General features: G+C 63.1%; 3 protein-coding genes across 5 annotated transcripts; all 3 read right to left on the reverse strand.

The window, feature by feature from the left end:
• Positions 1-30: 30 nt before the first annotated feature.
• ATP8B2 (ATPase phospholipid transporting 8B2) lies at positions 31-9,412 on the reverse strand. Of its 2 annotated transcripts, none has more exons than XM_062632290.1 (27): positions 9,264-9,412; positions 8,953-9,011; positions 8,390-8,503; positions 8,108-8,206; positions 7,909-7,970; positions 7,708-7,780; positions 7,330-7,400; positions 7,107-7,186; positions 6,742-6,900; positions 6,584-6,672; positions 6,316-6,512; positions 5,408-5,616; positions 5,178-5,221; positions 4,937-5,102; positions 4,665-4,853; positions 4,367-4,482; positions 4,052-4,216; positions 3,862-3,973; positions 3,634-3,739; positions 3,372-3,516; positions 3,105-3,288; positions 2,699-2,922; positions 2,358-2,441; positions 1,903-2,148; positions 1,587-1,725; positions 1,367-1,497; positions 31-1,276 (listed from the first exon to the last, which is right to left on the reverse strand). In XM_062632290.1, the coding sequence occupies exons 1-27, from the start codon at positions 9,292-9,294 to the stop codon at positions 989-991; spliced, it is 3,582 nt and encodes a 1,193-aa protein (XP_062488274.1). In that variant the 5' UTR covers positions 9,295-9,412; the 3' UTR covers positions 31-988. The 2 variants fall into 2 exon arrangements, with proteins under 2 accessions (XP_062488274.1, XP_062488273.1); XM_062632289.1 differs by having other exon boundaries at positions 8,960-9,011; positions 9,264-9,406.
• Positions 9,413-9,637: 225 nt separating this feature from the next.
• Positions 9,638-11,774, reverse strand: AQP10 (aquaporin 10). Its single transcript, XM_062632293.1, has 6 exons — positions 11,390-11,774; positions 10,713-10,839; positions 10,490-10,627; positions 10,287-10,409; positions 9,996-10,209; positions 9,638-9,924 (listed from the first exon to the last, which is right to left on the reverse strand). Exons 1-6 carry the CDS (start codon positions 11,492-11,494, stop codon positions 9,702-9,704), a joined length of 930 nt encoding a protein of 309 aa, XP_062488277.1. The 5' UTR covers positions 11,495-11,774; the 3' UTR covers positions 9,638-9,701.
• A 199-nt stretch (positions 11,775-11,973) lies between these two features.
• On the reverse strand, positions 11,974-13,619 carry HAX1 (HCLS1 associated protein X-1). Of its 2 annotated transcripts, none has more exons than XM_062632327.1 (7): positions 13,452-13,619; positions 13,025-13,343; positions 12,893-12,938; positions 12,696-12,811; positions 12,426-12,576; positions 12,207-12,351; positions 11,974-12,096 (listed from the first exon to the last, which is right to left on the reverse strand). In XM_062632327.1, the coding sequence occupies exons 1-6, from the start codon at positions 13,502-13,504 to the stop codon at positions 12,233-12,235; spliced, it is 804 nt and encodes a 267-aa protein (XP_062488311.1). In that variant the 5' UTR covers positions 13,505-13,619; the 3' UTR covers positions 11,974-12,096; positions 12,207-12,232. The 2 variants fall into 2 exon arrangements, with proteins under 2 accessions (XP_062488311.1, XP_062488313.1); XM_062632329.1 differs by having other exon boundaries at positions 12,203-12,351.
• Positions 13,620-14,086: the final 467 nt, after the last annotated feature.

A 14,086-nucleotide genomic window follows, 5' to 3' on the forward strand; every position in this document is an offset into this window, starting at 1 on the left:
CCCCCGAAGGACACAGGACACGGCTGCGCACAACTTTGTGGCTGTTTTTATATAGAAAACGCTGGGTTTTGGTTCATTTTTTCCCGCTGCGGTCCCGTGATTTTGATACAATCCCGCACTATAGAAACGTGTAATAAATTAGACGCCCCGATCCTCGCGTCCCCCACCCCGACACAAAGAAACTCCCGAACTTCCCGAAAAATCGACTCCGGCCCAAGCCAGAGCCCGTTTTGAACTGGATTCCTCTTTGGTATCACAGAGACCCCCGAAAGCCCCCCCCCCCCCAGCGATCCCCCGGTGGGGACCCCAGGAGCTGGCGCGGGGAGGAAGAGCAGGGAGGAAGCGGAGGCTGAAAGTTGTGCAAGAGCCCAGTGTTGGGTGTGGGAGTGAATCACGGCTGCTGCTCCCGCAGAGACACGGAAGGACCCGGGGAGCGCTTCCCCTTTCCCAGCCCAACCCCCGGCTCCAGAGCGCCCCAGGTCCACGGCCTCCCCGCTCTCTCCATCACCGTGTGCAACACAGGCCGAAGCAGTTGTGGGGCGTTTGTCCTTCCTTGTCTGTTTTGTGTGTTTTTTGTGGGTTTCTTTTGGTGTTTTTTTTTTCTCTATTTTGATATAAAAAGAAGACACGGGAGAGGAGGGGGAGGGAAGAGGGAGGCTGCTGTCACAGCACCCCCAACTCTCCATGCCTGCCCGCGGCAGCGTCTCTGGCATGATACATTCACGTGTGATTGGGGTACTTGCACTTTGTGGAGGTGAATACTGACAGAGAAGCAGCCCAGGGAGGGCTGCTGGGGGCAGTGTCCGTGCGTCCATCCCTCCCAGGGATGGGGAAAAAAGACTTTTTGGTTACGCCATGACAGTCCAAACTCCACCAACACCTCAGGGGCACATGTGGCCTCTGTACTCCTGCTTGGGACCCCCCAGGCCACTGTGAGAGGAGGATCCCTGACTGCATGGGAGGGGACGTGCCCCCCCCTTCCCCAGCCTCACACTTTGAGAGTCTTGCTGGCAGCACTGCTGGGGCTGCCAGTGGTGCTGCTGTCGCTGCCCTTCTTCTTGCGCAGGGTCTCAATCCAGCCAGTGCTGGGCCGGGCCGTGAAGCTGGAGAGTGCCAGGGAGCTGAGCCGCATGTTCTTACCGGACATGATGAGCTCCCCGAAGCCCTCCTGGTGGGAGAAGGCGTAGCCAGAACGGCGGGAGCCCACACGCCCTGCACGCCGCATGCACCGGTGCTGGGTCTTCTGCTTCTTCCGCACGAGCTGAGTGTAGCGCACCTGAGGACAGCACCGGGGACACATCAGGGACCCCCAGGGAAGAAAGAGGACACCCCCCCATGCCCACCCCCTATGGTCAGGTGCTCCCACCGTGTCTGAGAGTTCAGGCTTCAGGTCCAGCTTGAGGAAGCGAAAGGCCACAACAGGCATGATGCAGACCACAGTGGTGAGGGCGATGGTCAACCAGACTGTGGGCTGGGCCAGCGTGTTCTGTGCATTACCTGGGGGGGGAGCATGAAGCTAGACAGAGCTGGGCTGGGGTAGCATGCTGCTGGGGTGGAGTGCATCACTCAGCTCCCCTGGCACTCACCCACAAAGCGGAACTGGTTGGGGAACATCTGGAAGAGTCCATTGCTGTGCATGGCAAACAGGATGGCGAAGTAGGCGGCGAGGCTGCCCCAGATGAAGAAGTGGTTGATGGCTGTCCAGAAGCCCGTGTCCAGCCCAATCTGGTAGAGAGGGGAAGGAAGAAGCAGGGCTCAGGGAACAGCTGTGGTGCGCCAAGCATGGCCATGGGGCAGGATAGGACCCAAGCCTTCACCAGCTCTTTGTGTTCCTGGTGAGGGGCAGAGACTGAGCAGCCACATCCCTACCTGCCAGCTCCCTGTAAGCAGCCATGTCCCTACCTGCACACTGACAACAATCACAAGGGAGGTGGCGACAGTGACAGCAAAGGACTGGTAGTCAGCCAGCTGAGCTCCATCATCACGGGTGGCGTCCGCAAAGACACCATAGGGGATGAAGAACATGAGGACAGAGGTGTAGATGCCCTGGGCTATGCAGATGAAGAACTCCCGTTTGTTGAAGAGCAGGTTCAGCTGTCCGGGCTCATAGAGCTTGGGGTACTCCATGCTCCGCTGCTCTGGCACGTCCTGGGGACACAGGGCACACTGGGCACCTTCCTGCAGCCCTGGGCAGGCAGAACCTGCTCCCTGGGGCTGGGCGAGCCTTCACTGCTGACCGTGAAGAGACAAGGTCAGCCCAGCCCAGGCACCCAGGCAGCCCTTCCTCCTGCAGATGGGCCACATAGGGGCCAGCAACTTGTGCACCCAGGGAGCCCCTGCACTGCTCCCCACTGTACCTGGTCGAATACCCCCATGGCGAGCACAGGCAGCGACGTGTAGACGATGTTGTAGAGAGTGATGAAGTACTGGTCATACACAGTCTGCATGAAATGGAGCGCTCAGGGGGACACCAGACCTGCTCTGTACCCCGCTGTCCCTGTGCCCACCCCAAGCGGTGCAATGCCCTGGGCTCCTCACACCCACCACATGCTGCCACGCTCCGGAGGGATCCCAAGCTGTGCCTGCAGCTGCAGGATGAGGCCCCATGGGGAGCCTTGGGACTGGGGCATGCCTCAGAGCAGAGGGGTCCCGTGGGCAAACCCTCTCCAACTCCAAGCGTGAGGAGCCAACAACCCACCTGTGCCGAGAAGCCGCAGAAGAAGCCAAACCAGAAGTGGACCATGGTGAAGGCAAAGTTCTTGTAGAAGAAGTAGCAGAGGAACTTGCACATGCGTAGGTAGGACCAGCGTCCATGCACCAGCAGCAGGCGCTGCAGGAACTTGAACTGGGAGAAGGAGTAGTCGGAGGCCAGCACTGCCTGGATGCCCTCCTGCCCGCTGATGCCCACCCCGATGTGGGCGGCTGTGGAGGGAAGAGACACGTGGGGTGAAGAGGGCTCTGCCAGGAGCACAGGGACCAGGGGTGGCACCTCCCCACTGGGACTGTGTTCCTGCAGGGCACAAAGGGGCAAGGGCAGATGCTGCCACGGGATAGTGCAAGTGGGGATCTGTCCCTCCTGCTGCTGCCCAGACCCCGGGACTCACTCTTGATCATGCTGACATCGTTGGCGCCGTCCCCGATGGCCAGGGTCACAGCTTTCTTGTACTTCTTCACCAGCTCCACCACCTGGGCCTTCTGCAGGGGTGTGACACGGCAGCAGATGACGGCCTTGCAGGCACACGCTGTCTCCAGGAACTCCACCTCCATGTCAGCCTCCAGTGCATGGGCCTGCAAGGAGAGCAGGGGGACGCTGGGGACACATCCCAGAGCTGAGCACTGTGCCCCATCCAGCCACACTCCCAGGTCCCTACCAGGCTGTGCCCATTGATGACTAGGGCATATTCACCCGCGATGGCTTCCAGCACAGAGGTGAGCTTGGAAGAGGAGAGTTTCTCCTGGTAGGAGAAGCCATTGCTTGTGGAGCGTGACGCATCCATCATCTTCTCCCGGGCTTTCCTGAGGAGGAGAAGGGTCAGGGAGCCTCGAGTGAGGGCACTTCTGTAACCCCCCGTTCCCTGCACGCAGCTGTGCCTCACACCAGCCTCACGCATGTCCTCTGCCCCCAACCCTCACCTGAGCTCCTCTCGCACCTCCAGCACAGTGTGGCCTGTGACCACGAACACCTCGGTCATGTCGTCCGTCAGCATCTTGCAGGAGTAGCCGATGTTCACGGCTGTTTCTGGGGATGGGAAACCAGGGGCTGAGCCAGGCCTAGCCCAGGGAGGAGCACACGTCCCACTGACCCCCAGGAAAGCAGCCTCATCTCCAGCCAGCCCAGACCCCCACCCCAGTACTACTCACCCTGTTTGTCCCCCGTCAGCACCCAGATCTTGATGTTAGCCAGCGTCAGGATGGCGATGGTTTCAGGGACCCCCTGCTGCAGTTTGTCCTCGATGGCTGTGGCTCCAAGCAGCTGGAGGACCCAAAGAGGCAGAAGGTCAGGCTGCACCCCAGCCCCTTCCCACTCCCCAGTGCCCCCACCCCCACGTACCATCATATCGTGCTCCACCTCATCGTAGAGCTGAGCCAGGCGATCCTCCCGGGCCTCGTGGGCACTGCTGGCTTGGTGCAGCCGCTCAGACCACTCCTCGTAGTAGCTCTCCTCCAGGTCTTTGTAGGCCAGCACCAGCGTCCGCAGCCCCTCACCAGCATATTCCTGCAGTGGCCGGAGTCAGGTGAAGGGACAGACCTTGATGGTGTCCCCAGGCCCTGATGGCCTCCAGGGCAGGGCACACGCCAGGCTCCATGCCTGTGGGCAGCTCCTCTTCTCTCCACAGCCCTGCCAGCAGGACCCTGCCACACTCACATTGAGGTGGTCGGTGGTGACATTGGTCAGGTCCTGGTTGATGGGGTGGAGGCGCTCCAGCAGGATGGTGTCAGCACCTTTGCAGTACAGCCGGATCTTGCCCTCGGGGCTGCGCACTGTGGGGAGCAGGGAACAAGCTGCCTGGCTCAGGGGAGCAGGAGCAGGTCCCACTCCTACCTCCAGCCATGAGCCGATGATGCCTCTGCAGTCATGTCACCATTTGCATGGGGCTGGTCTCCAAGTCCACTGCAGCAAGCCCCCAGCCCTCCCAGCCCCTGTGCAGGGCTCAGGGTCTCACCGATGACAGACATGCGCTTGCGGATGTTGTTGAAGTCCAGGATGGCCAGCAGCTGGTACGTGATGGCTCGGCCCAGCTCGTGCACTGTGATTGTCTTGGGGGTACGGGACCGGAACACGAAGCCGAAGTTCCTGGCAGCTGTGACCAGCGCTCCCTCGTCTGGGGACTGAGCTTTGTAATAGAGCTCCCCTGGGGACAGCACAGGTGTGAGAGGCTGCGCCACAGCCCAAGCCACGCAGGGAGCAGGGACAGGTCCTGTCCTCTGCACCCACCTTCGTTCTTCTCCTCGGACATGACGGTGTGGCAGAGCGAGAGCAGACGGAAGAACTCATGCACGTGGGGGTCTCCCAGCTTGATGGCTTCCAGCAGGCTGGGGTCCCAGAACTGGAACCGGGGGTCCGCCAGTGGGTTGAAGGAGAAGTCAACCGGCTCTGGCCGCTGGCAGGGACAGAGGTGAGGTTATGCTGCTGCGGGCAGCGGCATGGCCAGGCACCAGCCCCGTGGCACTCTCACCTCTCCCAGCTCTGCCTTGTGGCCCAGCACGTCCTGAACATCACCTGTGAACCAGGGCACAGGTTAACCAGGAAAGGGCCCCACCGCTGTGGCTCCACCAGCACCCATGCCCAGGGGTGCCCCCACGCTATGGCTGAGCCCTCTCGTCCCCTGCAGGGTCTGCAGGAGGGGACCTGGTGCACCCACCCCCTGCAGGCACGCCCAGCCCATCCCCCGTGCCCTGCGCTCACCGTAGCTGTGCCCATTCACAGAGCACTTGCTGAAGACCATGATGTTCTGGGTGAGGGTGCCAGTCTTGTCAGAGAAGATGTACTCCACCTGCCCCAGCTCCTCATTGAGGGTGGTGGTCCGGGCCTCGGCTGGCGTCCGGCGCTTGGCACAGTACATCTTCTTGTCCCAGTTGATGAAGTAGCTGTGCCCGAGGCGGATCACCTCCACGCTGCAGGGGGGACAGCCATGCGTCACCGGGGCAGGGAAGCTCTGCTGAGCCAGTGACGGGCACACCCTCCCCACCCCAGGCCCCCAGCTGCCTGGGTCACCCCCGCACCCAGGGCCCCCATGCTGCTTGCTGGCTCCCGCACCCTTCCCCGGGGCTGGTCTGCACCCGCTCCTACCAACAGCCACTGCCAAGCCAGGGCTGGGGTCGCAGGGCCTGGCACCGAGGGGGGAGCCCGTAGGGTTCCCTGGGCATGTCCCCAAACCCCCTCCCCAGCCCCCAGGGCAGACAGCAATGAACTAGGGGCAGGGGTGGGGGCGACACATTCTTACCTCGGGGCTAAGGGTGACAGAACCCATGCTGGGGAACGAAAAGAGAGAGAAATTAAAAGAGAGAGAGAAGGGGACAGTGCAGGAGCCTGGGAGCTGCAGGAAGGCAGAGCAAAATAACCAGCATGCAGCCAGGGCAGGGAGAGACGAGCAGCCAGACACAGCCAGGGGGGCCTGAGGGACCTGTGGGGTCTCAGGTCTTGGGGTATCCCCAAGGGCAGACATGGCCCATCACCAGGAGAGCAGCCCGTGCCCACCCCATGCACACAGCTCTGCCCGTGGGTCTCCATCCCCATCTCCCCTCCCCAGAGGGCACCCCTAATTCCTGGTGCCTGCCCCTCGCAGATCCCCAGCCCCTCTGTCACTGCCCTACCTTACGTAGAGTGAGATGGGCACCACAGTGTTGAGGATGATGATGTAGGACCAGAAGGAGAGGAAGCCCGAGAAGAAGGCACTGTGCACCCCCTCGTCCCAGGGCAGGTAGATCTGGAAGCAGACGCCCACCTCATGCTCCCAGATGGCATTGCCAATGGCCAGAATCACCCCCATGCACACCAGGAACCCGAAGATCTGGGGACAGGACAGAACATCAGAGCCCAAAGGAGGCCACAGCTGGGGCTCCCTGGGATCTGCCTGCCTACCCAGAGCACCAGTGTGTTCATCAGCCGATCGATGCTCGTTCGCTTGAACTTGGTCCGGCCGCTGTTCTGCATGAGCTTGGTGTCAGGCCCTGGAGGAGGGAAGGGTGTCAGGGGCTTTCTCCCTTGTGTGCAGGACAGTGGCTGCTGTCCCAACCTACCTGCAAAGACAACGAGGCCAAAGCACCACTCGGTGTTGCGCAGGACGCAGCCCCGCAGCAGCATGTTCTGGTTGCTCAGGGGGTACTTGCTTTCCTTCCAGTAGAGCGTCCCTCCAAACTTGTCCAGCTTGTTGTTGGGGGGTTCACAGATCACCTCACCTGGGCACAGGGGATGGTTTGGCTGTAACACGCCTTCTCTACGTGCTCAGCTCCATCCCAGTGCTCCCAGCACTGTCCCCAGCTCCCCAGAGATCTGATTCAAACCATAGGACCACAACAGTGCAGGGATGGTCCTGGTCTCTCCAGGGTGGGCCCATGCCAAGATGATGGAGGAGAAAATCCAGCGGCTGGTCACAGGCACTCACCATCAAACCGAGCCAGCTTGCTGGTGTCACCCAGCTCTGAGGTGACAGGGATGGCCTGCCGCACCTTCATGTTGGTCTCTCTGCGAGCAAGGAGGCACCACATGTGGGGTTAGAGGCAGCAGATGCTCCCTAGGTTTGGGTCCCCAGCAGTTCCTGCCCTGCCCTGATCTCACTCCTACCTCTTGCCTTCCCCTGTCACTCGAGGTGAGCAGGGGTTACCTACCCGTCCAGCTCTGCAGTCTCTATGTAGCACAACCCATGGGGTTCACTGCTGGAGAGCAGGAGGAGGTCAGCCTGCCAGGAGAGACATGGGAAGGGTTGTGCTGACACCAGGTCCCCTACACCTTCCACAGGGAAGCCAGGGGCCAGCAGGGTCCAGAACCAGGTGTCCTCAGCATGGTGCTGCTGGCACCCTGGACACCAGCTCCTGAAGGACCCACATCAGGCAATCTCCAGAGCTCCAATGCTACATCCTAAATGCAACTTCCCAGTGGGGAAGTCCCTGACACCTCCACCCCAGGTGATGGAGGAGCACCATGCCATGCCACTGTCCCTGTGTGTCACCAAGCCAGGACCACTCCTGTGTTGGGGCCACACTCACCGCCACGAACTGGTTGTTCTCCAGCTTGATGATGTCTCCAACACGGACGTTCATCCACTGCTCCTGTCGGAGGCTGCAGGGAGACAGCGCAGTGGAGTTAGGTGGGAGTTGGCAGCGCTCTGTTCCCCTGCCTGCAGCCCTGTGCCATGTCCTGGGGGGGGCATGCCCCCTCCCTGGCTGTCCTGTCCCTGTGACACTCACACTCCACTGATGAGCACCTGAGACTGCCGGTTGTTCACCTGGTTGTCACTTTTATGGCGGAACTGGGTGCAGAGGGGAAGACAGCGCCGTCAGCTCTGCTGGGGATGGGGTCCTGCAGCCCTACCCCTGCACACCCGCACCAGGGTCACAGCCCCAAGTCCCCTGGCCCTGACAGAGGGGCACGTGGGGAACCACTCACATAGTCGTCCGTGGCATCTTTGACAGCTGTGATGGTTAAGACAAGAACCAAAGGCACGATGGTGGTGAACCAGGAGAGTGAAGAGATCTGTGGGATCAGCTGGGGACAGAGAGTGGGAGCTGGGGGGAACCAGGCCAGCCCCAGGCCCACATCATCCCTGCTCAAGGGTGTCAAACCCACACTTCCCAAGGGCACGATGTGTCCTGGGCCCCCCCAGCTGCCCAGCCAGGGAAGGAGATGATGGAAGAGCCCCATCTGGCTCCCCAGGACCCCAGCACTCACCTGCAGGATGAGGAGGAAGAGGAAATAGGTGTTGGCCACTTCCTGGAACTGCTCGAAGAGGTTGACAGGCAGGAAGGTGATGATGTTGTACTTGGATGTCTTGATGCAGTTGCTCTGGGGATGGACAGGACAAAAGGGGGGGTTCATGAGCTGCTGAGGCCCCTGTGGCCCCAGCATCACTCTGAGAGCTGCAGCTCACCATGGCCCTAACCTGGGATCTCAGCCCAGCAGCTCCTACCCCTCCTCTAACTCTTCCTCAAGAAGCAGATTTCTTCCCCTGGGTCACCCACCAGTACCCAGGGACCTGTCTGTACCCAGGGACCAACCAGTACCCAAGGAGCGGCTGGTACCGAGGGACCACAGTGCAGTGATGAGCAGTGCAGTGCTGTGCCACGCAGTCTTGTGCAGTGCAGTGCAGTGCAATGCAGTGCCGTGCAGTCCCGTGTGATGCTCATCAGCACAATTGTCTCAGGGATAAACATCTAATTTTAGCTGTAACCCCCCCGGCGCTGACCCGGTGCCAGCCCCCTCCGAGCCGCTCGCTTCCCCCCCAGAGCACTCACTGCGTACTGGAACTTCTCGTTGTAGTCCCGCGCGTTGGCTCGCACCCGCCGCTCCTCCTCTGCAACACAGCCCGGGCGCTGCCCTCAGCCCCCCGACCCCTCCCGCCCCCGCCGCCCGGCCCCGCCGCGCCCGCACCGCCCCGCGGGGCTCTCGGACCCGCGGCCACTTCTCGGGCATCTCCCGGGGCACGATCACGGCTGCGGCTCCATCCCGCGCTGCCGCAGCCCCTGCCCGGGCCCTCCCGCTCCGCCGCGGTACAGGGGCCCACCGGGGCCTGCCGCGGCCTTACCGGCCTCCCCCCCCCGCTCACCTGGGGCCCGGCGGGCCGCGCACCGCTCCATGGCCCGCGGCCCCGCAGCCCATGGGGAGCGGGCGGGCGGCCGGTACCGGGGGCCGGTACCGGGGCCGCTGCGGCCCCGCTCCCGCTGCCGCGCTGCTGCTGCCGGCTCAGCGCCCCATGGCCGCGGCGGCGCCGGTCGGCGGCGGAAGTGATGGGGGGGGGAGCGGGGTCCTGTGAGAGGGAGGTGGCACCTCACGGGCACCCCACGGACACCCCATGGCCGCTGCATGGACACGCCACGGGCACCCCATAGACAACCCATGGCCGCTGCATGGACACCCCACGGGCACCCCATGGATACCCCATCGACACCCCACAGACACCCCGCGGCCTCAGGGCTCGTTTATTGGTGCAATGGGGGCCGTGGGGGCCGGTGCCGCCGGTTCGGGGCAGGGGGTGTCTCCAGCGTCACTTCTGGGGCAGCGTCCTCCCGGTGTCCTCCTCTGCGGGTGAGGTCTTGGGGTCCGTGGGGACGGCAGCGATGCTGAGGACCGGGGGGCTCTGCTCTGCTGCGGCAGCGCCCTCCGGGAGCGGGTGGTGAAACGCCACGAGGAGCTGGTACAGGGCTGAGCCCACAGCGGCTCCCAGCATCGGTGCCACCACCGGCACCCACCACCACCCATTGCCCCTGCTGGGGACGGGGCACAGTGGGCAAGGCGTCACCCCCATGCTCCCCACCTTCACCCCCTTACCTCGACCCACCTGAAGACCTCTGTGCCCCAACCTGCCACATAGGTGAAGAGTCGGGGCCCAAAATCCCGTGCGGGGTTCATGGGGCAGCTGCAGTTGGAGCCCAGGGAGGCCTCGAGGGAGAACACCAGCAGGGCCACTGCCACTGGCTCCAGGCCCTTAGGGACACCTTTGTTGCGGGTGTCCAGGATGGCCAGGATGCCCACAATCAGCAGTGCCGTGGCCACTACCTGCAGGGCCGGTGTGACAGCTCAGCACCGGGGGGACCAGTGCCGCCAGGCTGTGGGGAGCCAACCCTGGCACCCACCTGGTCCAAGAAGCCATTGGAGAGGGACAGGTAGTCAGCAGGGTAGGTGGCAAAGATGGAGGCAGTTTCCCGGGGGCCAGAGGCAGTGAGGGTCCCATTGCTGTAGTGGTGGATGGCATCTGCAGAGCAAAGGCAGAGCCTGTGTGGGGAGCCGGGTCACCCTGACACAACCACTGGACACGGGCCCCCAGCCCTGTACCATAGTAGACAGCATAGACAGCTCCAGCAGAGACGAATGCTCCCAAAGTCTGCACGGCCACAAAGATGGGCAACTTCCACCAGGGAAACTGCTCCAGGAGGCACATGGCGAGGGAGAACGCTGGGTTCAGGTGCGCCCCTGCAATGGAGCGGGGAGAGGCGTGGGAGCAGGGGGTCCTTGGAGCCAGGGGACAGCGGGAGCAGGGCACCCTCCCCAGCCTCACCAGACACTCCCCCAGCTATATAGATGGACACCATGACGGCCAGGGCGCTTGCCAGGTAGGCAGTGAGGATGTTCCCCTTGGACTCAGAGCTGGTGACCATCTGCGCTGAGCTGCTCAGGGTGATGAGCTGCAGGAGAGGGACATGGCTCCAGCACAGCCCCTTGCCAAGCCCCCAGCCTGCTCCCCGGGGACAGGATCAGCGCTGAACCCAGGCAGCAGGGCATCAGCCAGGTGAGGGCTGCTCCAGTGCTGCTGCCTGCACCACCTCCATGCCACATCCCCTGGCTCCAGGTTCGGGCACCACATGGAGACAGGCAGGGAGGTGGTGACTGCTCCTGACTGTGGTTCTAATTGCAAAGTATGCTGTGTGCTTTCCTGGGCAGGCAGCAGGGAAGAGGTGCTGCCCTTCAGGATGCAGCCCCACGTGCAGCTCCAGAGCCCCAACCTTTGTCTGAGGCAGGGCAAGAGGTGTCAAGGTATGTGCTACCCAGCACTGCCCCCTCAGGAGCCATATGGCAGCTCCCGTGCCCATGGTGTGCCTGAGCCACTGTGGTGCAGCATTTCCCAGGTCCAAGCAGGAGGTCAGTTAATTCCTCCATGAGCACAGTGGAGCCCCAACCCCCCCCTGCCCTGGGATCCCCCAGTGTCTGCCCCAACCCCCCCTGTTCCCCACTCACAATGAGCACGAGGACGGCCAACATCTCAGCCAGGCACTCCCGCACCAGCTGGTTCTGGATGTGGAGCAGAGCCCGGGCACTCTCCAAGAAGGAAGTGGTGCCCATGGGGCTGGCTAGGAGCAGGCAGCAGCAGCGGTGATGCTGGGCTCTGTCCCAGCTAGGTTTTATGAGCCCTGGTGCTGGGTGATAATGTGCAGACTTTACACCAATTGGAGCCACAGCACAGGGAGACGCCTCGCAGGGACCAGAGTCCTGCGTGGGGCTGGGGATAGCAGTGTGGCCCCGGTAGGAGCAGAGCCCCTGCAGGTCCCCAGGCTCTGCTGAGCCAGCACAGGTGGGTGTGCTCCAGGGAGCTCTGTTTTTCCCTGCCGGATCCCTGCTCACAGGCAGCACTAATGAAGAGGAATGAAGAAGCCTTGGAACGGGTCCTGGGCTGGTTCCTTGAGAGGAGCACAGGAGACCAGACATGGTGGGCAGGGATCGGCACAGAGCAGCCCATCACTGCCTGCACCCAGGAGCCACTTGGTGGGTTCCTGGCTCTGCATCGGGCAGGTTCTGGCCTGAAGGAGCCTGGCAGGTCACCATTAGCATAAATAGACTTTATTTCTCTGTACACATATGCACACACACACTCAGCCCCCCCAAGGGGTCCTTCTGCAGAAGACAGGCAGCCCCCAGAGACCACCTCCCAGGAGGATCTGATCCATCTGTAACAGGAACAGGCAGTGAGAAGAGGCTGCTGCCGGTGTCCACCCATCCATTCATCCATCCCCATAGCCCTGGTGAGCCCCACAGTCCCCCCACCCATCACACCTACTGGGTGCTCAGCCGGGCTGGGCACAGCTACCAGCTTGAGAACCAGCGTCGGAAGAAGCTGCCCAGCGCAGAGGATGGGTCACTCAGGTTGGGAGGGTGGAGATTGTCCTCCGGCGGCCATGTGCCTGCAAACTGCGCCAGCTCCCCTGGGAGAGCAAGGAGAGCTGGCTCATGGGGGGCCCTGCCTTGCTCCCCTCACCCTACTCAGTGCCCCACTCACGGTCATCCATATTGACCACCTCCTCTCTGTAGTCTTTGCTCTGGCCGTCCTCCTTGGTGGTGGTGATGAAAGCTTGGTCCCCCCTCCGGCGTGTCACAGTTGTCTCCCAGCGGCCCTGGCTGTCCTGCACGGTGCGGCGCTCCTCCACCGCCTGTGCACAGCACCACCAAGCCCTGAGCCCCACCACCAGCCCTGGCTCCGCTCCTTGTGCTGGGGACAGTGTCCCCCGCTCACCTGCTGCCCCTTGCTGCACCCTCAGGGGACACTCACCCCATCAGGCAGAGTCACTTTGGTGACAGAGACGCTCTGGAAGTAAGAGTGAGCCTTGGGCTCGCCGGGTCTCAGGATGGTGCCCAGCCCTGCGGAGGAGACCTGCGAGTCCAGGTCTGGGGAGGGGGGAGACGTGAGATGGTGACAGCAGCATGGGGCAGGGTGAACCGGGTGGGCAGGGACCCTGCAGCACCCACCCTGATCTGCCTTGAGGCTGGGAGAAGACGGGGAAGCATCGTCCAGCTGCAAGGCAAAGCACGCACTGGTGACACAGAGGACACCCCAGCGGCCACCAGAGCCGGCCCCTCGCGGGGCAGAGCCTCACTCACCCCCAGGAAGGGGCTCCATGGCTGGGCCAGGCTCTCCGGGTGCTTCAGCATTGAGTCCCGCAGCCGCCGCCCCTCGCCGGGGCTGGGCATTGCAGGCTCGGGGGGGGGCAGCCGCTCCTCCTGCTCGCCGGAGGGCAGCGGGAGCCCGGCCCAGGCGCCGCCGAACAGCCCCAGGAGCTCGCCCACGTCCCGGAACAGCTCCCCGAAGGCACCGCGGGGCCCGAAGCCGAAGTGCGGGGGGGGCTGCGCCAGGGAAGGGCCGTCCTCATCATCCTCGTCCTCGTCCCACGTCGCGCCGCCAAAGAGCGGGTCCCGGGGCCTGCGGGACCACGGCGCTGAGACACCGGAGCAACCGGGGCCAGGGGGGTTAATGGGGACCGGGTTTAACCGGGAAGGGCGGAGGGTGGCAACGGGGGGTAACCGGTACCTCCGCGGCCCCGGGAACCCGAAGAAGCCCCGAAACGCATCGTAGAAGCTCATCGCCGCCGTCCCCTGCCCCCGCGTCGCACTGCCGTAAAGTGCCGCCGGTTGTCGCGAAGCGCCGGCGGAGCCGCCGGGTCCTAAGCCCCGCCGCGGAGGCCTAGGCGCCGGCGTTTGGCTCTACCCTCCCCTCCCGTCGCTCCCAGGCTCCCGCTGGGCTCCGCTCCCCACCCGCAACATGAGGCGGGTCCCGGGGCAGGGACAAGGGGATCCCGGTGCCCGGGAAAGACCCACAAAAGGGCGCTAAAAACCCGGGAAGGGGGAGGCAGGAGAACCTGCTCCGTGGCCCAAAAAGACGGAGCCAGGCAGGGGAGGGAGGGAGGAAAAGATGCACACATGACTTTGTGATCTTTATTCTCTTTAGTGAAGCACCCCCCACACAGGGGCTGCGTTTGGAACTGAAAAAGACAAGATCTGACTGCATAGAAAACAACCAAAAACCCCAACCTGGAGCCCAAAAGCAGAAGGTACTTACAGCGTGCAAGGGTGGGAGGGGGGGGGAGAAGTAAATCGGGGGGTGCAGAACACCCGCTCCGGGGCAGCAAAGGGAGAGCGAGGAAATGAGAGACATCGAGGACGTGG

The sequence above is a fragment of the Pezoporus occidentalis genome, unplaced genomic scaffold, assembly GCF_034315485.1.
Source record: "Pezoporus occidentalis ecotype Australia unplaced genomic scaffold, CSIRO_AGI_Poc_V1 ctg389, whole genome shotgun sequence".
Classification (NCBI taxonomy): Eukaryota; Metazoa; Chordata; class Aves; order Psittaciformes; family Psittacidae; genus Pezoporus; species Pezoporus occidentalis.